At 44.7% G+C, this 27584-nt stretch overlaps 1 protein-coding gene across 1 annotated transcript in view; it reads right to left on the bottom strand.

The window, feature by feature from the left end:
• The window catches only part of GRIN3A (glutamate ionotropic receptor NMDA type subunit 3A), a 76411-nt gene extending 52406 nt beyond the window's left edge, over positions 1–24005 (bottom strand). Inside the window, exon 1 of the mRNA XM_086629243.1 lies at positions 23289–24005. Within this exon, the coding sequence (XP_086485369.1) occupies positions 23289–24005 (717 nt within the window). The remainder of the gene's footprint in view (positions 1–23288) is intronic.
• Between the last annotated feature and the right edge of the window lie 3579 nt (positions 24006–27584).

The following is a 27584-nucleotide window of genomic DNA, read 5'->3' as shown; positions in this document are numbered from 1 at the left end:
TACGGCTGGCTGCATCTAGACTGTCATGTTTGTGAGCGGGATTTCTCATTTGGCATTCATGCTGCAGCTACCCTATTACAGGTCTTCCCACACTTGTAAAGAATGCAAAATACAGTGGCTGTTCCACAGAGGCGTATCTTTTTGGGGTTCTTCTGAATGCCACTATGAGCCTGAATGGCTGGAAAACAGCATTTAGCAGAATTTAATTCTTCCCTTAAGGAGACATGGCATTCAACTAACTCAAAACTCTTCGGCAGACTGTCTAGGGGCATTCGTGTGCTTATCTGTTGAGAAGCACCTCACAAACATTGGTGCTTTTCACATCCTGGCCATCAGTCAGAAGGGCTCTGTTTTAAAGCAACTCCCAAGCAGGCGCTCTGCGTTCTCCCATGCGTGTTATTCAGGTGATGCCCAGGAGAAGGGATTTTAATTTCCCCCAGATTTGGTTCATGAGGGCAGGTAGCAATTCAACTTTTGATAGCAGCAGAGCCAAAATTGTGGCAGCACTTGGGAGCAGACAGTGCATTGCACTTTGGGCTTCTGAGATCTGCCTCCTTGGTCCTGGCACTCCTAACGTCTGAGGTGCAACACAGGAGACTCTGTTGTTGTAAAGAAATTCTGATAACACACCTGTGGTGCTGTTTTTCAACTTGAAGAAAATTATTTAAGTAGCTACCAGAGCTCTCTGTGTGTGTGCGCTAATGGAAGAACTCTTAGTAGTCTTTTAGAGTGATTACTAATGACCCTAGATCAAGGATATAGGTGTGATTAGGTTGCAGTAATAAAGCATTATTTGGATTATCAAGAAACCACAGTTCAATGGCTCCTGAAAAAAACAAACGGGTTTGTATCAAGGATCCCCAGAAGTGCTATCGCAAGATGACAGCAGAAGCCTTGACACCGTATGCACAGGAGCGCGCCAGAGGTGCCAGGGCTAAAAATCACAACTCACCAATGGTCAGCTACTCGTCACTAGGAGACTGCAACCTTGGGAGCTGAGTAAAATTGGGTTTAGGGAGCGCAAAGAGCAAGCATCCAACACGTAATATGTACCAGATATCGCAAATGTGGATATCAGGTGGAACTGCAAACGAGTGAGGAGTGGGCAAGCAAATACAGCTGAGATGCAGACAACATTAACAAACAAACCATTAACAAACATGACCAAAAGCGAACCCAGAGGAGGAAGAAACTCCTGCCATCAACATAATACTCCTCCCTTCAGAGATCTTGAGACACAGACGACTTTCCACTAAGAACTCCCATCCCCTGAAAACACACACGACTTGCTCTGTCTCCCTGCAGAACATTTGTGACACCAACTTCAGGATTCAGGGGTGCACGGAAGGATGACACCAACACCTGAGAAAGGAGATATCGGAAGTGCGTGTGCGACAATTTGAACTGTATCATTACTGAGAATGAGCTGTAGTACTCGGATAATTTGCCTATAAGTATTATCAGCACTGGGACCAATAATACTACTTTGATTAGACTGCTAGGACCTTAATTAGACTAACAATAAATTCTTGGCTTCACATACAGAATGGGTTTCTAAAGCTCATGTTAATTGCATGCGGTGTTTGCTCTGATGCCTCGCTCTTGAGAACTGCCATTAACACCGTGCAAGAGTTGACAGAGGATTTGGCAACCAAGGCTGTAATTACAATGCACACTGCCAAGCACTGCTCCACACTGGGCATCTGGCACGTCACCCCTGCCAGGCTCTTCAGCGTAAAGGGCTCTTGCAATGGCATTCCTATCCTAGCCCTGTTATGGCAGCTTCCACCTTCCCACCAGCAAGATGGACATGTTGCACTGTATCACTTGAAAATGGTACTTTTTCACAAGCACAACAGGCTGTGAGTACACTTTCTGTATGATTTAGCATTTTAGGCATGCGCAAAATTCTAGCTGAAAAAAAAATTCTGGAAGAAAATGTGGAATATAAGGAGAGGGAGCATGAAAAGACTGACTCGTTATATAGGTAAAAGAAGTTTGATCTCATTTTGCAAAAGCAGCTAATGTCCTTTCTGATACGCACCTGGTGTACCTGTGCAGCTTTTAATCCAATTAGATTTTATTCACCGTTAACACCCGCAGCAAGGAATAAAATCTGGAGCACGATTTTCACCCACTAGTCCAATCCAAGCATGGCTGGAAGTGTCGTCAACTCTTCCTGAGCATTTGCATTCCCCATACCTTCAGTAGCTGCGCCCTCGCTTTCCATTATGTTTATAAATTACTGCATGCCTACCAACAGGCTGTGCAACCAGATCTGGTGTCTGCAGCTCAGCAGAGTGGAACTAGGTCACTGGATCTTGGAGACAAATGGGGAAGGAGGTGGCGACTCACAACAAACTTTCCCTGTTCATCCTGAGCCAATGCTGCAAAACGACGTTCCGGCTGCGGCGTGCAGGGCTGTCCTACTGCGGGCAGCCCCTGCTGCCCTGGGACTCCTCGCGCTCCTTGCAGGGCGCTGCGTGCTGCTCCTGGAGGACAATGACTAGCAACCAAATTAGCCTCTTCGTCTGTGGGTCCCTGCCTTTCAGAGAAACATGCTCGGGTTGTGCAGCACACAGTTACGCGTGGAGCAGCCACTTGGAATGATGGCTGCACGTGGCAAAATACAGTGGGAGAAATTAATTCTGCATGTCCCGTTCCTCAGAAAGCCAGCACCAGCTCCTCCTCTGCTGGGCCTTGCTCCAGGCATGTTCCACAGGATTAATTTTACCTACAGGTGCATTTTGCTCCATATTGATTTTTCGTATGAAAGAAAGCTGAGAATTAAGCTTGCAAAGACTGATCTCTTAACTCTATTAAATGAGGCCAGGGTAGATTAAGTTAGGAGTTCATCTTACTGAAGCTAGACATTTAAATCATGGCTCTAAGGGTAATTCTTGTGTGTACTTGCTTGGCTTAAACAGAATTTAAACATCTCCACTTGAGGTTTCTTATTTAATACACCAAGGATTTAATTAGAAAGATGGGAAATTAGAAAGAAGAGTTATAATTGGCTCTCAGGGCAGGGGGTGAGCAGGGGAAAAAAAAATATTAAAAAATCAAACATCTCTTTTAAAAACAAATACCTCTGTGTGCGGTAGGGCAGGGAGCTGACAGAGGGGACTGGCCACCAGGACACGCCATACTGAGTGGCCATGAAACACCACTTGCTGCCCAGACAACGTCCACGACGCTGCCCCACCAGCCAGGGTAGGAGGGTCTCATCCCGCATCCTCGCGTTGCTGGGCAGCTTTCACTAATTGCACCAGGCAATGAAGCTACTTTCCTCAGCAGGAGGTAGTTTGTTTGCATAAGAAATAGTTCAAGGATAAATGCTGCTCAACACCAGCAGTTGCTGCAGGAGGGAAAGATAAATAAAGCGGGAGGTGTGATGTTTGTTAGCCCCTTGGCTGCAGAGTTACTATCGTTCAACAGAAGACAAGAATCTGACTTTTGAAAATGCAGCAAAGCCTAGTGACTTATATTGACTGTAAATTTTTTAATCACCGCTCCCTACTTTTCTTCCTAATCCTGAATTAATGCATTGTCATTAAAAAAAACAAACAAACAACACCAAAACCAAAAAACAAACCCCAAAAGACAACCGTACAATTTAGAAGTTTTGTCATTTGAGTTTCCAATAAGGCATACAGCAACTACCCACAAAAGTATGTGACTGCGCAGAGCCTGTTACCAAGGCACACAGGGAGAGGAGGAGGAAGAGGAGGAGGAAGAGGAGGATGAGGAGGAAGGGGCCTTGGCCAGTTGTCGAATACAGAAACTGAGCGATCGGGTTTGAAATCCCTGCCTCGTCTTGTGCTCCCTTTGCCAGCAAACCCCTCTCTGTAAAATGGGCTTAACCCCCTCCGCAGTGCCCTGGGGAATACAGATCACCACCACGGCAGGGCCAGGCTTCTCGCTCCTTTGTGAAACGGCTCTCTGCCCATCTTAAGGCTTACAGCAATATTTCACACCCTTTTATACAGGAAGGAATCAGAGGGCAAAAAGATTAAAAAAAAAAAAAAAAGAGGTTAAGTCACACATCTTGGAGAATATACCAAGATTTTGCCAGAAGCAGAATCTAAGGCTCAAATTTCCTGTTCCTTCCCATACTAGACACAGCTGCCTCAACAGATAAAGGAATGTACAAAGTAATAAACAGCCATTTATTTTACACGTTACTGTTAAATAATTTGGGCATTTGTACCATTACACTACTCACAGTGCACTGGTCTGCCCTCGTCTGACCCATCACACTGATACTTGCATCATTAGGACTCCATGTCTGCAAGCATTTGGATACTCTGATTTCCTCATTAGTCTTAAGTGGATAAGCAACTTACTAATTACTCATTGTATTCCAGAAGAGTCCTGGATGCAGAGTCATGAAACGAGACCTTACTGTAGTAGGTACTTCACAGAGCAGAAAGTGATTTACAGCAAGTATTGTGGTGAGGGTTGGGAGAATATATCAAAAATCACCACCCATGCCTGTTTCATCCTTTGATTTACAATGTGCAAGATCATCAGGTAAACATTCACAGCTCCTAGTTTTGACTCAATCTTCTGCTCTCATCTAAATGCTTGACAGAAAATACACAACACCATCACCTCTCCACTATGCACAGATATTTGCATAGATTACTGCTACCAGGTTTTCTTTTACTCTGCACCTACCATAGATATTTAGATCAACAATTAAGTGATTGCACGGAGCTTGTAAATCACTGTAAAATATGAACAATATTTACTTATCCCTCCTTTGTACTGGCCACTGAGTTTGACATTTTGTAGGCTTTAAGCAATGTGTCCACCCATGTGTATGTAGTATATGACCACCGGCACAGGCTGATGATAAATATGTGCCCATGCACACTAGGAAAAACAGTATGCTGCGCTTGATGGGGGCCATCGAGCTGCACTGAAGATTTGTACTGCTGTCTGACACCATCACTTACCAGAAACTAGCACTAACCATGAGACACTAGCACTGGCCAAATAAATATAATTCTCTTTTCCTTCGACTCTGCCTGTGGCAAGTGCAGTTGGTCCCAGCATCACGCCGCCAGGAGAAGCTCATCAGCCTTACCCTGTAGATCCCTTTTCTGCTGCAATTGCATAAAAGCACCGTATGGACAAACCACTATTGGTGGCAATGGAGCCCTACAACTGCCGTGGGTGCAGCAGCTCTACCATCAAGAGCGAGCTTTCTGCCTTAACAGCCTTCCCTCCTGTTCCACTGTGCTGCTGGTGCCCCATGTGCAGCCCAGAGGCAAGCTCTGCGGTGCTTGCGAGGCTGGAGAGCTGTATAAACTGCATAGCATTGAAAAAAAATTTGGAAATCTACACTGCATCAAAGAAATACAAGATCTTCCCTTGTTGATGAGAGACTCAATAGCACATGGACAAAAATAACTCAGCATACTGCTCCTACTAGAAAAACCTTTGGTGGTGGGGAAGTTTTACACACTTTCTACCCTTGTAGAAAAAACTAGTGAGGAGGAGGTGGAAAAACTGCTGTGATGGAATTAAATACCAAATTTGCTTAATTGTAAATAAAGTTCTTCATCTTACCTGTTTATGCGAAAACTTATTTATACTGCTACTTTAGGTTTCTAGAGGGGGAAAGGGAAAAAACTGTTGTGGCTGTTTAATGGGGGTTGGCTTTGTTTATGAGAAGGTAATGAAAGTAACAGCAACAATTAAACAGGCTGGATGATATTGATGGGAAGAATGCTTTGCAGCATGGAAATGAGGGGAAAGGCCTTTACAGATCTAGTTTTCTTTTCAACATTGGTTCTTCCCTTTCTGCTGCAATTCTTCTGAATTCCACCACCTCAGTATTCCTCTCTTGAAAAATAACATAACTCCTCCTTAAAGTTATGCAGCGTTTGTGCAACTTTGTGACAGCTGAAACCCTCTACACCCATTGCAAAGCACGAATTATGCAAGTACATCAGTTATTTATTTTTTAAGAGCTTTGTGCTTTAGGATCTGGTACGGCTGCACATTTCTGTGAGTCAAAAGGCTCTCAAATACTCCGAACCAAATGAATCAATAAACTCTTGTCTGTGCTTGAGCCTCCTACTGACATACGAGACGTTTTCTTCCTCACAGCTCAGCTTTCTTTTTTCCTGCCCCAGTCTGTGTGATGACGCATGTGGACGCTATGCTCTCTCTAAGTCTCTTTAACTGTGACATCAGCAGATGGCTAATGAGCGATCACAGCTGACGAAGAGGAACTCAGCTTCTGATAATGAACTCTATGAGCATTTTGACTCACTTGGGCAGCCCAGACCAAGCTCCCTGAGGGTAGGCGGGGTGCAGCTGGGGCAAACAGCATATTTATTTGCGTAGCTGCAAATCCGAAAGCATCAGATGTATTGATGGATCTGCCTGCACATGACTGCTCTCCCCTGCACTTTGTGGCTTATAAATGCTTAAAGCACAGCAGTTGTAACTCATTTTCAATGGCACCTCGCTCATCAGAGCCACCGTCCTTCCTACAGCCTTTGCCAGCCCAGTGTTACAGACTAGTATCACAGTCGAGTCTAGCACTACCAGTCCCATGGACTAGAAGAAATAATGACATTTATGAATTTAACAAACAAGACAGAAGTTATGAATCTAATGATCTGGGAGCCAGCCTTGAGTTATGCAAAATACATCAAGTTAGGTATTCACAAAATTGCTTCGGCATAATTGTCAGCACGTGGATTGTTTGCAAACAGCTAGCACAAACTACTTAGTGTTAATCATTTGTTCCGTGACATAGTTAGTCATGCACTATTTCTGCTTCTTGAGTGGGTGATTGTATCCTCCTGAAGGAGAGGGGAAGAACCAGCGAAAATGAAGCGCGCCCTGGGAGTTTAACATGGATAAGCGCTTGTGATAAAATATGAAAGCGTCATGTCTCACTAATCTCAGCAAGATCTCTCTTGTCTATCCATCTCCATGCAAATAATCTGCGATGACTCTGCAGAGCCTGGCGAACCAAGCCTGGGGACGAGGAATTCACATTGACTATTTCTGGCGCTGTGGTTCTTTTTAACTTTCTAAACAAGGGGAAGCGTTGCAGAGGAGTACCTAATTCCCTCAGACAACCTGAAAAGAAGGAATGACAGACCACCGCTCCTATGAGTTTGGCAAGAACACACAGTCAAAGCTGCTGTCCCTCTCTGCAGGAAACAGCACTGCTTCAGGGCGAGAGAACCTATAATAAAGAAAAAAAACACAAAAAAAGCATATTTGCTGAAGAAATAGGAACTTTCCCCCCGCCTCGTTTCAGTTTTCTCTGTTTCCATGATGCTAGCACTTGAATGCAAGTATTGATCAGTTTTCCAAAACATAAATTAAAATTCTACACATTTCAGTGACATGAAATGGAACTAAGGTGAAAATACGTAAGCTCTGAATTTTGTTATAACGTTGCTTTGGTGTTTTGCATTGACACAAGAGGCTGCACTGTCCCGAAATACTCTGTAAAATTCCCTGCTTCAAACCGTTGGTGGTACCACACAGAACACCAGGATGTTTTACTAATAAATTGGAGTGAAACAGCCAGCCAGCTCTGTGAATAAACTGTGAGAGAGACACTCACAGAAAGCAAGATCTTCTGTGAAAGGTTTGCTTTGCTTTTCTGAAAAGTAAGCAACATTTTTTTGGAGATCACTCTTAAAATGACTGAAGATGTTACACGTGCTTGAACTTATTGATTGACACACATGTGGACTGTTAAACTGGGGGTTGGGGGGATCAGGCAAAATGTGTGAAGGCTGCTGTAACAACACCCTCCAAGCTCATGGTGAAGGCAAGGGGAACTATCCCACCAGGAGGGCAGTGTTGGTCTCCTGGCCCATGCAACTAGAAGCACTGCTCAGGTCAAATAAAGTCCTCTGTAAAATCAGATTTCACGCAGCAGGGAACTTGCTCTCTGGGTTGGCTGTTTCTTCCTCTTACCGCTAATACTCTTAGAAAGGATGGATGCCGCGGCACCACACAGCAGCTTGAATGGTGATCGCACCATTGTTAACGCTGGGCAGTGGCCAAACGTGCACGTCAACTCGGCGCGTCATTTAAAGACAGGTGACAGGTTGCGAATGGTTTTGACAGCCTTGGACAACTTTTAACGTTCCAGAGGAAACTTCTGACAAAGCGAGGAATGTCAGCTGGACTTCTCCATGCCTGGGTTGGTACACCAGTAACTATTTCAGTACTCAGCCCACACATATTTTCCCATATGATTTTAATTGTGTTGGAGAAGACTGAATTTCCCATTTGAGTCCCCTGTTCAACAGTCATGCAAATTTCTCCCCCTCTTACTGACAATAATAAGCCATTTCACTGTTTATTATTCTCTATTAAGTTTGTAATAAATTTGTATGACTCTTGGAAGACATGCATTTGTTCTTATAGTGCTAGCATAATACAGATCCACAAAAAGACAAATTGTCTGAATTACCCTTCATGTTACTGCACGGCTTACTACACATTTTTAAGTGAATCATAGAATCATACAATCATTTAGGTTGGAAGAGACCTTGAAGATCATAAAGTCCAACTGCTAACCTAACACTGTCAAGACCACCACGAAACCACATCCCTAAGCACCACATCTACATGTCTTTTAAACACCTCCAGGGACAGTAACTCAGCCATTTCCCTGGGCAGCCTGTTCCAATGCTTGATAAGCCTTTAGGTGAAGAAATTTTTCCTAATAGACAAACTAAACCTCCCCTGGTACAATATGAGTCCATTTCCTCTTGTCCTATTGCTTGTCACTTGGCAGAAGAGACTGACCTCCACCTCGCTACAACCTCTTTGCAGGTAGTTGTAGAGAGCAATAAGGTCTCCCCTCAGCCTCCTTTTCTCCAGACTAAACAATCTCTGTTCCCTCAGCCACTGGTTGTAAGACTTGTGCTCTAGACCCTTCACCAGCTTCATTGCCTTTCTTTGGACACGCTCCAGCACCTCAATGTCTTCTAGGGAGGGGCCCGAAACTGAACACAGTATTCAAAGTGGGCCTCACCAGTGCCGAGTACAGGGGGACAGTCACTTCCCTAGTCCTGCTGGCAACACTATTTCTGATACAAGACATGATGCTATGGGCCTCCTTGGCCACCTGGGCACACTGCTGGCTCATCTTCAGCTGCCTGTCAACCAACACCCCCAGCTCCTTTTCCACCAGGCAGCTTTCCACCCACTCTTCCCCAAGGCAGTAGCATTGCACGGTGTTGTTGAGACCCAAGTGCAGGACCTCACACTTAGCCTTGTTGAACCTCATACAATTGGCCTCAGACCATCAATCCAGCCTGCCCAGATCCCTCTGTTGAGCCTTTCTACTCTCAAGGAGATCAATACTCCTGCCCATCTTGGTGTCATCTGCAAACTTGCTGAGGGTGCACTCAATCCCCTCGTCCACATCATTGATAAACATATTAGACAGAACTGGCCCCAATACTGAGCCCTGAGGAACACTTGTGACCGGCCGTCAACTGGATTTAACTCCATTCACCACAACCCTTTGGACCAGCCATCCATCCGTTTTTTCACCCAGCGAACAGCATGCCCATCCAAGCCATGAGCAGCCAGTTTCTCCAGGACAATGCAGCGGGGAACAGAGTCAAAGGCTCTACTAAAGTCGAGACAGACAACATCCACACCTCTTCTCTCATCCGCTAAGCTGGTCACCTTGCCATAGAAGGAGATCAGGTTAGTCAAGCAGGACCTGCTTTACATAAACCCATGCTCACTGGGCATGACTACCTGGCTGTCCTGTACGTGCTGTGAGATGGCATTCAAGACGATCTGCTCCGCAACCTTCCCGGGCACCGAGGACAGACTGACGGGCCTGTAGTTCCCCATCTTCTCCTTCTGGCCCTACTTGCAGACAGGCGTCACATTTGCTAACCTCCAGTCAACCAGGACCTCCCCAGTTAGCCTGGACTGCTGATAAATGATGGAAAGCAGCTTGGTGAGCACTTCTGCCAGCTCCCTCAGTACCCTTGAGTGGATCCCATCCATCCCCATAGACTTGTGTGATTCTAAGCGACGTGGGAGGTCACTAACCATCTCCTCTTTATGGGGCTTCATTCCGCTCCCCGTCCCTGTCTTCCAGCTCAGGGGGCTGGGTAGCCCAAGAACAACTGCTCTTACTTTTAAAGACTGAGGCAAAGAATGCATTAAGTGCTTCAGCCTTTTCCTTATCCTTTGTCACTGTGTTTCACTCTGCATCCAAAAAAGGATAGAGACTCTCCTTAGCCACTCCTTTTGTAGCTAAGGTATTTACAGAAACATTTTTCCCTTGAGAAGGGAACTCTCTGGTCAAAATAACACAAAGTCAGATAAAATTAAAGGTGAAAGCTGATAGAAGTGTTAAGTTTGCTTATGAATATAGTTTTAATATCGCAGCAACAAGTCACAGATCCTATTGGAGTAGTTCTTTAACCTAAGCAAAGCCATACCACACTTAAATGAACAGGAAACCTGAATATGTTGATTTTTTTTTTTTTTTAATGATGGCAATTGCATCAGAAACAACCCACAGATACTCACATGAATGAAATGATTCGCTTCAGCTGTTCTTGTTCTCCTCAACATTCGCTTTTCATGAACATTCCAGTAATCAAATTACACTAGGACAAATGCTCACAGAAAATGAATAGCAAAACTGAACACTTGCAGTATTTGCAACATCTAGCTTCCACGTATATCCCCAATTCCTGTGTTCATCAGATTGGAAGAGAAGAAAAAAATCATGTGGCTTAGCCAAACAACCAAAACCATATCTCAAGCTGGTCCCTATTCAAAGCCAGTGAAGTAAAAGGAAGCACTTTTTTCAAACATATTTTGGAAGGCTCTGGGATGCAGTTATTCTGAATGCTTATGTTATTTGTGCTTGTTCCAGAAATTTAAGGTGGTTTTCAGGCAGAAAAAAAATGTCTGTAATTATCAGATGTATTATTCACTGTGAATTCTCACTTCGTTTTCCCCTTAAAGTACACTTCTGGGGAGGAATACAAGAGCAGTATGATCCGGGCAGCAAGCTTCTATTCTGTCAAGCAAAGCATCTTTCTTATGCTAATCATGTGGTATGCTGCATCCACCACAGGTCTCAATTTGCAATTTATTCTTTTGCTGTAAACCTGCAAGGGTTGTGAAAGCCCAAGGAGGACACCGCGGCACAGCTAACTTTCAGATAACTACGTTACATATTTATATGCACTGTCAAAATGGTGGGAAGATACAAAATTCAATTTCACTGGAATCTAGCAGGCTGAGCTATTTATAAATAAGTGTCTTATTTTTGGTGCTCTTCAGCGAATGTGATGAACAGTGAGTGATGAGCAATTTATGTTGCTGATCATTTGTATCACAATAGAGCCTTGTAGTCTTTTTCTGGAGTCAAGACTCTGTTAATTTAGGATCTGCATTATCCTACAGTGGAAGACAGGACCTCAGAACAAGGACCAATGGGCAAGATTAAGAAAGGGTGAAATAAGCATGCCACAGTGAAACTGGAAGAGCAGGTAGACAATGGCGTAGCTGAATAAAATTTGAGGGTTCCTGGGGACTCTGGGCATCATATTCAGAACAGACAGATCACCCATCTCTCTCAAAAGAATTTCTCAGTGTGAAGAAATCCTTTCCCAAAAGTGTTCTCCACTGAAGAATTTTCTATTTATACAATGAAAGACAACATTAAACAAAATATGGCATAATGAATGTGAAATAAATGCTGTTAGAAGGATTACATGCTTTAAAGAGATCTTAGGAGTATAACTGAATGAAAAAAGCAAGTTTTAATTAACAAGTGTGTAAGTATCCTGTACTATGTAAATAAGTCAGGTGTATGAAAAGGTGATCACAAGGGTGACTGAATAATCATCATTTTGGCTTCCCGGTGTTGACTGCTGATGCAAGAATCCTAATCAGAGGCCACGAGAGTATTGTTAACCATACCAGCCTATCCAGCATATTTGTATACTGATACACTGTGATATGAACTTTTAAAGAGATGATTAATAGGTGGTTTTTCTTTCCTCCCCCAAATCTCTGAGGAACAAGCACGGATGCCACGTTTTATCATTTCCCTCCATTAGCTCTGCAGTAGATAATTTTATAGATGCCAGTGGGAGTTTGCCATGAGCTGCCCTCCTGTGCGGTCGAAAGGCAGCTAGTAGCAGCAGTAGATTGTTTGCAAGCCACACCGGGCAGCGCAACTGGTTTTGCAGATCTGGCAGCAAAGAAGGGCTGTGGGGATCACACAGCACCACACCACCTCCTCCTGTGGTCCCGGGGTGAGGAAACTTGACTTAGCATTACTGGTGCAGGTTATGTGCTTGCTGGATGACTGGGGAAAGGACAACAGAAAAGCAAAGCCTTCCTCCAAAGCACTGCTTGATTTTGTACTCTGGAAATCAGAATAAGCTCCTGGAAACTCCTGCAACATGGTGCAATGATGTCTGAAGTTTTCACGTCTCAAAGCTTAAACCAAAAATAATCCATGCTTTTTTTTTCAGTTAACTATTTATCTACGTTTGCCTTAAGGCTGTTATTGGGTATTTATTTGTCCCCTTGGAGCTCTATAGTTTATAAGCGATTACATGCAACTTAAACAGGGGAAGCCCAGGCACGTAACTCTTCCACCTTGTTGCCCTTCTAATCTAGGAGTAAAATCAACTCCAACAGATTACTATACTAAGAAAATGTAAATTGCTGCTAAAATAGGTTCAGTACACACTCAAAAGAGGGCAGCTATCAGCTCCAAGTAAAAGTTACATCTCTTTTTCCTACATTCTGATGCTTACGTTGCGTACAGCAAATTCTTAAACACAACTGCTCTCCTACAGAGAGCTGTTTAACTGATATATATATGAGTCTTACAGGCTAAGAAAGTGATAATTACACTTTCATCTAAAATAGCACTGGAAAATTATGAAACTGTGAACTCACAATACTGACTTTTCATCTGATTTTCAAAAAAAAAAGTTCTTTTTAGGCTGATTTGAGTGAGTATGCTATTAAGATGAGTGTAACGTAACTGCTTTATCAGTAGCATCATTGAAAGAGTTTGGTGCATAATACAGCTCCTCTTTCTGGCTATTAATTGCTATGTCTAATAGCTCTTCCCTTGCAACAAATGCAAAACTTCATTTTTAAAATCTCAGTTTATGCTTGAAGATCTATCTCTTCTTTTAACTCTGTCTTAAGTTAGAAAGCCTTGTAAAATATCTTATGAACAGCATGGGCAATCATTTCTTTCACAGTCTTAAAAAAGCTGGAAGTGGAATAGTATGCCTTTAGGGAAATAGTAAGAGTTTAAAACATGCCTGTGCAGCATATTCATAGATTTTTATAATGCATTTCAAATACTTTCCACATTGTAAAACAGGCTTTGGAAACTATCATCACAGATGAATGCTGGTGAAGAAAAAGTAATAAAAATACTGTAGCAAGAAAAGGAAAAAAAACAGTGCCTGCTTCTGAATTCCCTGACATTTCATTTCTTCTATATAATAATAACAATCAAAGAATCACAGTAATTTTCCCATTTACTGTGCTTTAATGGCAGCTGAGGGTGCACCTGTGTTCACGTTCACTTTTCTCCCCCTCCTTCTCCTCCTCCCCATCTGCTGCCTGTAGCCAGGCAGATTTAGATGACTGAAACGCTTCAGATAACAGGTAATTAGCCGGCACGCTGCACACCACATCTTTTCAAACCAGTGCCAAGTGGAAGCCTCCCAGGCACCTCCTGAGGGCTGCCCCAGCTCACCACTCCCCACAAGGTGCAGTCTGCTCCGAGGGAGACTCCATGCAGCAGGGTGCATCCAAGAGGTTCTGCACCATCTCTCGACTTGCTGGTAACACACTCATGTACCTCACAGAGATAGGGATGGCTGCTTAGCACGGCAATGGTACTCACATGCTCCCCACTTATCCCAACAGGGATGCAAGATGTCGGTGAATGGCTGTATGGTACTATGCTGCGGGGAAAGAATACGGGCTCAGGACTGAGTGGTGAACATCAAGACTGAACAGCGGTTATCTTCTGAAACACTGTCTACAGCCAAAACCAAGTCCCAAGGCCAGCTGCAGACAGATACCTGGTTGCATTGCCCTGCAAAGGTGGCACGTAACCATTACTGTGGTTTATTGTGGCTTCTGGTACATCGTGCTGTCAAGTCCCTTCTCAGTTCTTCACAAAGTTGTCCATAATTACCGAGAGTAATGTTAGTAGCTTGATGTGACAGCTGTGAAGCACTTGGGGCCAGATTGTGAACTTCTTAGTCACAGTGGCGAGCAGTCCTTTGCACAAATGGCTTTGCTCGAGTTTGACTCCCTTAATAAATGAATCATCTATCATTGCTGCCTACTCAAGCTTACATCTTTCTCCCAGTTCTGCTGTTCCTTCTACCATCTGCACATCCTCTCCCCATGGTGGTGAGCACCAATTTGGCTCATTGACAGGGTGTTCGGGAAAACGTGGAGACCTTCAGGGCAAGACCAGAAGTAAAGAACAGTCGGTGATGTCGAAAGCTGCAATCCTAAAGCCACTGTGCCTGAACTTCCCCTGTTAGGAAATCCCTTTTGGGTACCTACTGGTATGATGCCACGTGTATCCATGCCACCTTGGTCTGCCTCTTGGCACTCTGAAATGCTGACCAGAAGATGCCTGACCCCAGGTGCCAAAGTATCAGATGGGACTGCGTCCTGAGATGCCCAAGTGCATCTCTCTTCCTATAATTCTCATCACCAAGGAGGAAAAAAGGCTTTCACTAATTACACCCACCCACACCAAGGCCTCACACCCTTGGCAAGAAGCCCCTCTGGCAGCAGAAATAAACCACTATCTACCTTTGATTTAATCCCTTTTCCTTTCACTGCTTCCTAGATGTTGGCATAGCAATTCCCTAGGAGGCCTGCACTATTTTTTGGGGACGCGTTACTCACTGGAATTAGCCAGGGATCAAGACAGCCCTGCTAATTCAACTCTTACTTGGGCAAGCTGTTTCGCTCTGTGCTCGGTGATCCCAGCTCTGTGACCAGTGCTTTCACGTAAAATTCAGTTCGCTTGTTTTGATGCTTCTGGAATCACAAAAAGTAAAGAGACATAGAAGGTCACCTCTTCCTTGTTTTCTCAATTCAGTTTATTTTCTCCTTCTCTCTCCCTGTGCCACTGACATTTATGTTTCCAGTTTTCTTCCTTCTTTTTCTTGTTTTCTTCCCTCTCTTTTCTCTGGCTCCTTTATTCTCAGCTATTGAGAATAAACTCTGCAATACATAGCTACTGGTATTGCAGGCAGATTTGGTGTACTCTCTTGTACAATTCAACTGAAAAGATGATCCTTCCCCTCTTCAAAAGCCCTTCAGTAAGATCTACAGAAATGGGGATTTATAGCTTGATTCTTCTCTGAAAGACAAATCTAGATTTTTAAAATAAACGATGCTTTTTCCAGTTTTCTGCTAATTACAACAAATACATAAATTCTAGCCATGCTATGCCTGGATTTTTTTCACATTAAAAAATAACATGGAAATACACAGAGGCAAAGAATAGAATACATAAGATAAACATTTTATTTGATGGCTTAAAACTGTAAAAAAATCCAACATAGCCTGAAGTTCCAATACTGTTAGTTTTCAGTATTTCATGGGTTTAGACAGTAAACAACTCATTAAATATACCCTAGATGAGAACATGTGTAAGTAGCCTTTGAATTTAATTGTGAGCGTTGAATTGAGTAACATATAACATGACAAGATCCTTGGCTGTTTTCTTATTTCCATAGCTCCACTTCCATTTTACTGGAAAGATGGAGTGCTTTCTCTGACTTTGTGGACAAATTCTTGGGGGAAGTTATACTGAACATACCAACTTACATTTCTAGAGAGTGTTTTCTTACCATCTGTCTGGTACCATAACTTTTGGATTCGTATAGTATCTGCTAGGAAATTGTGTTTAAATTTGTCTTTTTTGGCAAATTTTTTATTTTTTACTTAGTGAATAAAGCTAAGTATCCTTTGGTGTTTCTTCTGATAATGCACATCATTCAGTAAAGCAATAATCAATAATTTAACCCTGTCATAGTTTAATCACTCATTATCAACATGAGTTTGTGTACTATATTATGAAAGACTTCTTCTAGGCTATGCAGTTAGGAAGACATTGTTTTGTGAATATCCAGAATAGAAAAAAAAAAAAACACAAAAGAAAACATCACATATGGTATTGAATTCGATGTTAACTCAGCTTTTTCTGCATCAGAGAAGCGGCACAGGATGAGGAATGAGAAAATCTTCTTACCAGCCAGCTCAGACGTATTTTCCAGAATCTGGTATGATATCATGAGTACAGCGAGGAAGGAGACTAATAAACAGATGCACATCAAACTACGAAGCAGGTATCTTTGCTTTTGAGTTTTCATATCAATTCAATATAGATACTTGTTTTCCATTTATGTAGGAAATGTCTACTGGTGTAGTATTTAACTATAAGAATCACCTTCCCTCCATCCCTTTCCCAAATCTTAACTCTTCACCACCCTTTTCAAATGGAATTGATACAACTGAAAATTGTTGTATAATTTATAAAGTTGACTAAGTGATTTGATAAAACTTGACAGAACTAGATGTACTTCAAGAACAAAGTGATCATCGCTATAATTTTATCTAAAGATTCTCAGAGTCAGATACCTTAAATAACTATAGACTCAATGCACGTTCTAAATCTGGGTAATAACCCCTTGCTGTATTTGAGAATCTCTGGTGTGCACATTTCAAATAATGCTGCAGTATTGAGTTTCAAAATCTATAGTACTTATATCCCCCTACCTTTGAAATAAGCAGACATTCAACTGTGGCATGTTCAACATTTCCTTAATTACTAGGAAATAAAAGTGTATGGAAGATTATGGATGGTGAGCAATGCTGTGAATGGTGTTTGTGCAAACCAAACCTCAAAACTTGTATTACAAATTACAAACACTATAAAATAAGAACACCTTTATGCTATTTAAGCTAAGTGTTGAAAAAACTTAGGGGAGTTGAGGAAAGAAGCCTGCTGTAAGATTTCACTGAGACTTGAGTAGTAAGGAATACTAAATAACTTTCTAGTATTACAAACAGCTTCCAAGTCTTGAACTAACATGCTTGAAAACACCTCCTCACCTCAAAAATTTGCTCCTCCATAAGCAACAAAACACCTGAGAAAAGAATACATTCTCATACCTCAAAGTGTCATATACATTTATCATATACCACGCTAAAATATTCTAAGCTGCAAGACCCTTAATTTCAAAAGCCCAGTGGCAAGATAGTGAATTCAATGGTTTCTGAGGGGCTTTCTTCCAAAGGAAAGAGGTTGGAGATAGCACTGAAAAGTGCTACTTGGAAAAGTTCACCCCAGGAGAGTTCTGCTCCTTCTGTCTCAATGGGATGTCAAAATTAAGGATCCAGAGGAGAGAACTGAAATTAAAAATACTCTCACCACTTTCCTGCGTTCTGAAGAAGGATCTTTTGCGGTCACAATGAACAGAATCCTCCTTAAACACTGTAACTGGAATAGACTAGTTCTTTTTTTTTCTTTTCATTGTCCCATGCTTTTGAGTATGCAAATATTGTTGGCAGAACTATCCTTAAAGAAATTCCCACGTGTCAGTAGGCTGCAGTGTCCTGTTTTACATCACTGGATGCCTTTAGTGGTGTTTTAAATAGTGTTTATTAACGACTCTGGCAGTTTAGGAGACAAGGACGACTTCTCATGGGTGCAACACAGAGAAAACAGACACCGAGCATTAAACAAGGTGAAAAACTGAAAAATCCAGAAGGCACCAATACAACTCCCAAACATTTTGTCAACACTACTTTCACAAAACTTGAGGGCTTTCTGACCATGGACAAGAATAAAAACAAGGAATTCTTTCCCTTTAACACACATCATTTATCAAGTTAAAGAGTAACAGATAGATTGGCTTCAGCTGACAACACAGTGAACTATGAAAACTGTGGTGCTCTCATAGCTGACGATGTTCAACACAACACAGGAGCACAAGTAAAACCATTCTCAAAGTAACAACCTGAAGACAATGTATGATACTGGGGAAAAGTGTATGAGAGGCAGAAGATAGGATCAGTTAGCAAATATTGCGTAATTGCTTTTTAACAGGAGACTGTTAGAACGAGAAGACCTCTCGCATGATGCTAGGACCACAACGCTGCCAGCAAAATTTCAGTTACACCCTGAAATCTGCGTTTAGAAGAATTAATGACTCTACAGGTTATCTGGCTATGGAGCAAAACTGTTAGTTACACAAAGCTACTTTACATTAGCTGGCAATGTAAAAGGACTCTCACTTTATAGCAGATCTGTGGCCTAAATTGTGCAAGTTTCAAAAGCTCACTATGAACAAAACTGCACAGAGACCTTTGGTTGAAAGAGAAGCAGCTGAACATTTGTTTGCACGTCCTTTCAATTTCCATTCTTTTTTCTCCTCCAGGCACCTCTCATAAACCCTCTTGAAGTCCACAAAAGGTATGTGCCATACTATTTATGCAGCATGAGGTGAGAAGGGTTGGTGATCACAGGGAAAGACTGAATACATATTCCTCATCTACGCAGTTAACGAGTATAAACGTCAGCATTTGGACTCAGTCAGATTAGCAGTGATAGTCTGAATTATCCAGAGCCTGCAGGTAGGCAGGTGTTTTGCAGTCTCTCCTGGAAAATGAGATTTTTCGTGGTTTTTTTTTTTTTTTCCCCCTGACCAAAAATAGTTTTCTGCAAAAATGCAATTTTGGCTTGAAGGAGGAAAAGAAGTGTCTCTGGGCATTTAGCTGGACAGAAGCTTTTTCACATCTCCATTTCCTTGCTGTGAGTTCTGCCTGCCCTTGTTGGTGCTCCGTGTAGCCAGTATCTTGCAGGTCAGTACGACTTCTGGGGATACTACACACCGTCTGGATATTTCCAAAAGGGAAAGATGTGTAATTCCCCACCCAGGGTGGCTTGATATGTATGAACTATAAAGCTGTTTTCAAAAGAAAGCTTAATGCCTTTAAAAACAACCCAAAATTTAAACATTAATGGTCAGTTTCTTTTTACAGCATCCATTCTGAGGCTGAACTTGCTCCTTCACAAGGAAATTCACTATTTAACCTAAAACTCGGACTTGATTTATTTATTCTTTTGACCCTCTCTGAAGTCGTAGCGGTAATCAGCAGTGCTGTAATTCCAGTTCCTCAGGAAAAGAGATAAAGCACGGACTGGCTATGCAAGGACTGATGATTCAGATTTACTTTATGCTGTTTTGTTGGTCTGAGAAGATTCTTTTTCATGTTAAAAGGCATCGGAGGTACTGATTTATGAGACTCACTGAAAATACTCCATAAGTTCTGAAGTTCGCAGAAGGCTGCTGCAAACAAGATCTCTGTGTTTCTGATAGTATCACCTATAAAGTGGATATTATGGGCTATTCTTCCCAAACTCTTGGCTCTGAACTGCAGTACTAGAACTGATATCACTATATACTTATTTATGGTTCATGATCCCTGGATCTGTTCCCTGTTCCATCCCTGGGAAAATTATTAATGACACTGGCAGTCTTGAAATGAAAAAATAAAGTGTGTTTCTTCATACAAACATACGTAACGTGACAAGCCTTGCCTCAATGGCATCAGTGCTTGCGTGCTGTTGTCTCCAAAATAATGATCTGTCAAAGCTTCAGTGCAATTTGCATTCATCTTAGTAGTAAAGAAATCCAGTGGTTTTTTGCTTGCTGAATGACAGTGTTAAATTGTTACTTTTGCTTACTGAGAGTGTGAAAATTTACTGGAGTGACAGTAAACTTGGAAAAGTAAACAGCTTTTTTCAGCTCACAACAGCATCTGGATTTACTGTCAGTACATGTTAGTCATTAAATCACATATACAAACGAAAATGAAAAAAAAGGTCACATTTTACTCTGTGTAGTATCCTTTGCAGCCATGCGTGCGTTTTGCCACACACAGTCCTGAACCTTCAGCAAAAGCTGTTCCTTGTGAGAGAACGAATGCTGTACCACACTTTGAAATGGCTGTTGTCTAGTGATTGTTGATTGTCATGGGAGAACACTGTTTGATCTCTTTTTTTTTTTACTTCAGAGAGTAGAATTTAATGAGAAACAGGCTTTTAAAGATGCTCAGAAAACCACAAAGCTTTTAAAAACACTCTAGGTATCCAGCTGACTGTAGGTGCCCAGCTGTGACACTGTGGATCTCCTCCTGAAGCCACACATTTGAGGTGTATCATCATATGTCATGGAGACAACAGCCAGTATTACTGAAACATAGGCAGTTCTGGATCCTTACCTTCCTTTTCTTTTTAAGTATGACTTTTTGCCATGTTAGAAAAGATTTGCTCAAAGATCAATGTGTTTTTCAGTTACAATGAATACCTGCTTACTATGAACTTGGGAATGAAGTAGTAATGTTAACATTCAGCAGCAGTACAAGCGTTGCACGTGTACACTCCTGTCCTGGCGTAATGTGGAAGGTGAGACCTTTAGTTAGACATTACTACCTTAAAACCATCCTAACACAAATTCTGAACGCTGAGGAGAAGCAGCTTGAGAGAGCGTTTAGTGAAGGTTGTGTTTGTTAGCACGTTTGCTGTGCTCCTCATATGGCGGACAGTGGGAAATGCTCTTCAAGGGAAACGAGTTTTGGGTCTGCTTCTGTTCCTGTCTGGAAGAAAGCTAACTGCAGGCAGCACCCCAAGGTGTGCTGCGGTCATTCTGGTGGGATGGAGGATTGCTCTGCCTAAGTTACCAGTGGGAAGGGTGACTCCAGGGAGGCCGACGCTTCACACTTCAGAAGCAGGGTTAGACCTCAGTCTTTTCTTTCAGACTTTTCTTCTCTGAAAAACTGCATGCTGGGCCTATTAGCAAGATTTATCTTGCCTGCAAAGATGACATTTACATTTCTCTCCTCTAAAATTGCCCATCAGTAGAATTGGCCAGTCTGTGGCTCCAGGGCTGCTAAGCTGGGAAGATGGGAGGTCATGGTATGTTCCTTTCATGCCAGTGGTGGTGTTGGACTGAGTGACACAAAATCTCTGCCTGCAGCAGGTAGTAAGAGACCAGAGGCTGCTGAGGACAACATCTCCTGGGGTCACTCAGGTCCAAGACACTGTTGGAAATCGTGTAATTCTAGGAAGTATGTGAGGTAAGGCTGCTGGAGTATTGCCTCTAGATTTCGGTTTAAAATGGCATTTATTACGTGAAGGTATGAAAAAAAGGGCATTCAGAAAGATGTCAGGCCCTCCAAGCTGATCTTGAGAGACTAATGTATTACCTGCTGGCCTTTGAGTAAGGCTGAGATTTTTTTTAAATCCACAGAGCCTTGAAGAGTGATTTTTTTAGCTCAGCTTAAAAAAACTGGACTCTATTCAGCACAGGTTCAATGTCAGCACAGGCTTCACTGTCACTGAAGACAATGACACTTAAATGTCTGCTGAAGAACAAAGTCAATTTGGGTAGATTGATCCAGTTGGATCCCCACTGAGAACAATTTAAAAGTTAAGCAGGAGCTTTGAAGTCTGTGGAAAGGAGCAATGACTCTAACCCTGTGCTATATGTGTTTAACTCATCTTACGTCCTCAGGCAGCTCTGGTTGAACTTAGACCCATCTCTTAAGATGGAGGAAAAAATAATTCTGATTTTAACAGACAGAGCAAGGAGATGCTGGGTTCAGGCTCTGGTCTTCAGGGAGCTTTGGCTGTTGACTTCAGTACAATTGCAAGTGGTAGCTGCAAGGCTGGTAGACATAACTCAGTCAACTTCGATGCTGTTGGCACCAAAAGCACATCAACAGCGGCATTCAGTGGCACTGATTACCCTTCAGTTTCTGTATAAATCTACAGAAACCCAAATTATGTGGGTTTTGCCGAGGTATAGAAAACTAGCTGAGTTCAGACCAGCATACAGCAGTCACACCTTCAATTTCAGACTAGGAGCTACCTAGCATAGACTTTCCTTTCCCACCTTTCGTGTCACAATCTAACACAAAAAAAAAAAAAACAGAAGTCTAACAGTGATCCAGGCTGGGATTTTATATTTGCTTTTGCAAAGCAAATTCAGTTGATAATCTTTTTTTCTGATTACATTTTCAGAGCAGAGTTGAGCTATCTCTTTTTATATAAAACAACTGTTTCTCCTGGATACTAAATGGCAGCTTCTGCCATTTTACTCACGACTTCCCTTGCATGGGCCACACAGAATAGAGCATTTTCTTCCAACTTCTTTGCTTGAAAGAGGATTATTGTCATCAAACATACATTTGCAAAATACTGAACTCCCATCTCTTCCCAGAGCATGTAACACTATGTTGCCATCTCTAATGATAGAAAGTTTAGTCCCCCTTGGACACTACTACTATTCGTGCCTGAGTCAAACACAATTAATTTGGTTTCTACTATTTTAGCTACACAGTCAAAGACAGACCCAGACAGACTTGAGTTTCTACTACTTTAGTCAGGCATTTAGATTTAACAAAAATCCCATCTAGCAGCCATGCATGAACCACAAGAAAATCCTAATGCTTTAGATAGCTCAATGCAAAGTGAAATTACAGTGAACAACCCCCCTGAGAAGTGTCATCTGGTGAACAACCTACAAGTACCCACACACAGAGCACAGCATTTAGACCAATAAGCAGTAAAAAATAAACACTCTGAATGCTGGTTTTAGCCCTCTCTCTCTTTTTTTTTTTTCTTTTTTTTTCTTTTTTTCCTAACAACCTGCTTTTGGCCTGGGAAGCATGTCCTTTTCCAAAGCCAAGTTAAGGACCTCCAGAAGAGCAGCTTCTCACCAGTGTGTGTCCTGGACACTCTTTCTCCTCTCAACTCTACAACTTAACGCAGCATATGACTTCGGACTCACAACTTAGCTTTTGCCACCGAACTCTGCCTTTCCACGGAGAGGATGTTCCCTCTACTCCGGGGCTGAGAGGAAGGGCCAACACGGGAGAGGATGCAAGAGGAGAGAAAGACCACAAAAGCGATTCCGGCGGCGCGAGAGTCAGAGTGCTTCTCCTCGGGCACAGCTCGGACAGGGTCCCTCCCGCACCCCGACCGCCACCCGGCTCCTACGACCGTGCCCAGCCGCCAGACAGGAGCCGGCCGGACTCCGATCCTTCCCCGCAGGGTACCCGGGGGGGTGCGGGGCGGGAGCCGCCTGGGCAGAGGGCACCCGCTGCCCTGTCCCTGGGCGGGAGTAGCCCTGTCCGCCGGCCCGCGCCCCCCGGCGCCTTACCGGGCTCCGGCGGGGGAACTCTCCCAGCACGATGCTGACCACGGGGATGCGCAGCGCCGCCGAGATGAAGTCCAGCTCCAGCATCTCCCCGCGGCTCTGCGGGAAGGCGAGGATGGCGGAGACCCCCTGCACCACCACGGTGTGGCAGAGGCTCTGCAGGAAGGAGACGGGGTCGTTGCTCCAGGAGGCGCTGGGGGAAGAGAAGGGGAAGAGGGGCAGGTCGCCCAGCCCCGCCTCGATCGCCATCACCACTTCCAGGGACAGGTTGTAGGGCAGCAGCCCGGCCACGCCGTTGAGGTTCGCCACGGCCAGCAGCAGCGCGTCCCGCGGCGAGGGCGAGGGAGGCTGCCGCCGCTCCTCGCCGCCCCCCGGCCGCCGGCCCCGCGGCCCCGCGGCGCTCCCCACCTCGGGGCTGCCGCCCGCCCGCCGCCCGCCCGCCGCCTCCCCGGGCCAGGCGGCGGCGCGGGGCTGCAGGTGGGTGGCCCCCACCCTGACGGTGTGCCCGATGCGCCGCAGGATCTGGCAGGGCTGAGGGTGGGACGCGGAGCCGGGCACCGCCGCCAGCACCAGGGCGCACGGCGGCAGCAGCAGCAGGCACGCCCGGCCCAGGAGCCCGCGCACTCCGGGCCGCCACATGGCCGGGAGCCGCCCGCCGCCTTCCCCGGCCCCGGCCCCGCCACCCGCCTCAGCCGCCCCGCGGGCGGCCGGCAGCGGCATCAGCCGCGGCGGGCGGCCCCCGCGCAGAGCCGCCCCCGCCGCCGCCGCCCATGGGGCCGCAGCGGCCGTGCCCACGCCCCGGGGCTGGAGGGGGAGCTCGGCCCCCGACCCGCCCCCACGGACCCGCGGGACCGGAGCGGCCCGGCCCCGGGGCGGCACCCCGCGCCACCTCCCGCAGCCGCCCCCTGCCCGGCTCTTGCGCCCGGGCGCTCGCTCTGCGCGCTCGCCCTGCACGGAGCGAGAAGCTCCCGTGCGAGGCTGCCCTGCCCGGCTCCCCTCCGCAGCCGCCGTCCCTTACCAGGCTGCCCTCCCCCGGCTCCCCTTTCCGAGCCCTCCGAGCGCCCGCGGGCACGGCTCCCTTCAAGACTCCCGTGCCCCCTCCGCAGCCGCCGCTGCACCGCACTCCCGTCCCCGGCTCCCTCGCAAGGCTCCCCTCCGCCGCACCCTGCCCTGCTCCCCCGCGAGGCTCCCTTTTCCAGCCCCCGGCCCGGCTCCCCTCCGCAGCCCTCGGTGCACTCCCCTGCCCGGCTCCGGAGGCGAGAAAAGTTGCCGGGCGGCCGCGGCGGCCGCTGCTGCCGGCGGGGCTGCGGGCGGTCGCTGGGCTGCGCTGCGCTCCCACCGGGAGGGACGGCGAGCGGCAGCCCCGCGCGGCTCCTCCCCGGGCAGCCGGGACTTGTAGTCGCCGCCGCCGCCCCCGCGGGCCGCCCGGGGGAGGAAGGCGGGTTTTCGGGGGATCGCTTGCTTGCTCCCCTGGGGAAGTGTCCCGGGACAGCCCCGACAGAAACCTCTGCCTGGGTGTTGTCGCGGGGCTCTTCCCCCTTCACAGCGCCGGAGAAGTGAAACAGTTTTCCGGCTCCGAGAGGGACCTCGGGCTGCTCCGTGCCCTGAGGGACTGCGGGCCGGGGTCCCTTTTGCGCCTATCGGCTCGGGGCACCACGTCCCTCGCCGCCGCAGTGTGCTCGTCGGGAACCAGCGCTGGCAGCGCTCGATGCCTTTTCTCATGCGCTGCTGCTTCAAACTGAATCGTTTTTCGACATATGGGACCTGAGATCCGTGCTCAGCAAGCCATGGACACTTTCTAAAATTGCTTTTATGATAGAACACCCTTATCCTAAGAGAAAATAGGGCAGAGCAGAGACCAGCGTTTGTGTGCGAGTCTGCAAGAGGCTGTGGAAAGTCCCGTCCTTGCCTTGGTTTTGATCACTGGGTTTAATCCTGGCCAGTGGGGAACCACGCTAACCCTAGGTCTCAGAATTTAATACTCTGATCGGGCACTGACACGCTCAGCATTGTGTCTCTGCTCCAAGATCCATCTCCAGGATCTTGGAAGAAGCCATCTCCTACAGCCACCTTGTCCATCAGAGGGGAAATAATCTCATGACTCTGTCCGGCAGTGAGATGCAGGCTGCCTCCCCGACACCAGGGATACCCAGGGACTCGACTATATTTTCTACCTGTGGGACTCCTGTCATCTTTCCCTGGCTGATTCAGCCCTGTTTGAATGCGGTGTGGTTTCCTGCTGTCTGCTGTCCCACGTGGAAGGACAGCTTGAGACCTTCGCTCCTGTAGTGGTTAGAAATCTTTTGGTAACTTCTTCACAAGCAGTTTACCCTGACCTAGTGCTAGCCTTATGCTTTAACTTAAAGAACTCTTCCCCTCTGAATGTAACCTTCTTTCCCCTTTCTTTCAACTTTATCTTCAGAGCTGTTTGCAAAGACCCATCATGTGCTCCTTTTCTTCTTCTTCATTTGGTATGCACGAAATCTTTGTAGAAGGAAACACTTTTCATCGTGCTGTATAAAAGTGGTGGTCACTACCCTCCAACAGGTCTGAACTGCATGTTTTCTGATTTGAACTCATCTTTCTTGAGGGGAGATTACCAGAGGTGTACACAGTCTTCAAAGTTGAGGTCTTACGAAGGTCTTGTGCAGCTGTGCTGATATTTCTCTGTCTCCTACGACCTTATCTCCATTGTGGTAGTACCTCATCAGGTAGTACCCACCTGCTGATATCATCTTCCAAATGATCTACAAAGCTAGTGTTTCTCTCATACTGCTCTCTCTAAATTGATATGTGGTTGCAAAATTGGTTCCTAGTGGGAAAACTATGAATGGTAGGGTGGTGGTCTGTAGGCCAAGACTAAAGCACCTGCTACTTGTAAAAGTGAGCTAATACTACGTTTAAAAGTTAATAACAATTTCCTATTTCCCCTTTTCTTCTCCCTTTTTCTTCTAGTCTTAAAGTCACATTTTTATTTCTAGGTATCTTCTCTGATCAACTCAGGTTCCTCCTGTTCCTTTTCCTCTTTTTTTTTTTTTTAAGGAATGGGTCATATTAACACAGGTATTCAAAGTTTCCTCTTTTAGCAATAATGCATTGTTGACTGAGAGAACTGCCTTTGAGTATGGTGAATTTCACACAGTACAGAGAAAATACATATCTTTTTCATCCCCAAAACCACAGGAGTTAGCTTTCAGGTTGTGAGGATGAGCTCACTTGAGATCTGTACAAATCCAGAGGCGTTATCTGTATTTGCATTCTTTTTGTCAGGTTTGGAAAAAAATGGTAAGCATGTAAATTCTCTGCTGTGCAGCTAGGTAATTGCTCGTTTTCATGTGGGAATTATTTTTATAAGAAACAGTTACTCTTCCGTGTCTTAACAGAGCAGCCCTAAATTGTCATTTACTTGAAGCTTCATTATAGGAGCGGATCTTTTCCTGGCTTTAGGACACAGGCGACACTAGTTTAAAAAAGCAAGTGTTTCGGAAAATGTAATGAAACTGATTATTGAAACAGCTCTGAAAATTACACAATAAATTAATCAATGAAGGGATATCATTCAGTATCTCCACCTTTTGTATTTTTCATTTGTGAATAATCTATGACCAGATTGCGATCTGTGCTCTTTCTGGTGATCATGCAGTACTGCCCTTGGGACTACTGCTGTAAATAATTCCTGGTCTGGAGCTCATTTTTGAGCAAGTCATAGCAAGTGGTCACATTTAGAAACCTGAACTGTACAGACTGGGCAAAATTCCCAGGTGATGTAATGATTTTGACTTGGATGGCTCTAGCTGTTGAAGCTGTCTTTTCAGTTTGATTATTTATAACAAATGATGAATTTGTCTTCTTTGCAATTTGTGTTTATTTTTACTTTTTGCTCAAATATTACTTTTAATAAAGTTCTCTACAATACCCCTGATATACTGAAGTGCTTAAACACAGGCTTTTTTTAAGAAGAGGTTTAAACCCTTAGGTGCTGCTCTGTAAGAAAATGGAATATTTTCAGAAAGTAACCTGAAAAAGGATATAAACGCCACCAAAGTGTACACATGTAACATTTGGAAAGTTATGTCATTAATTTTTCTTCCTTATTTCCATAAATATGCTTGTGGAAAAGAGCAGGATTGGTTTAGTCTAATAAAGGAATTGTAGATTTCTGTGTGTCAGTTGCACCCTGATTTTTAGCAACACTGCGGTCCCTCTTCCAAGGCTGCCAGCAGCATAAACTTTTTGACAGATTCTTAATTTTTTCATCTTCAACCAAAAGATTGGCTACTGCCTACTCTCCTCCCCGTT

Source organism: Tauraco erythrolophus, chromosome Z (assembly GCF_009769465.1).
Source record: "Tauraco erythrolophus isolate bTauEry1 chromosome Z, bTauEry1.pri, whole genome shotgun sequence".
Taxonomy (NCBI): Eukaryota; Metazoa; Chordata; class Aves; order Musophagiformes; family Musophagidae; genus Tauraco; species Tauraco erythrolophus.
This window is presented reverse-complemented; position numbering and strand designations above follow the sequence as displayed.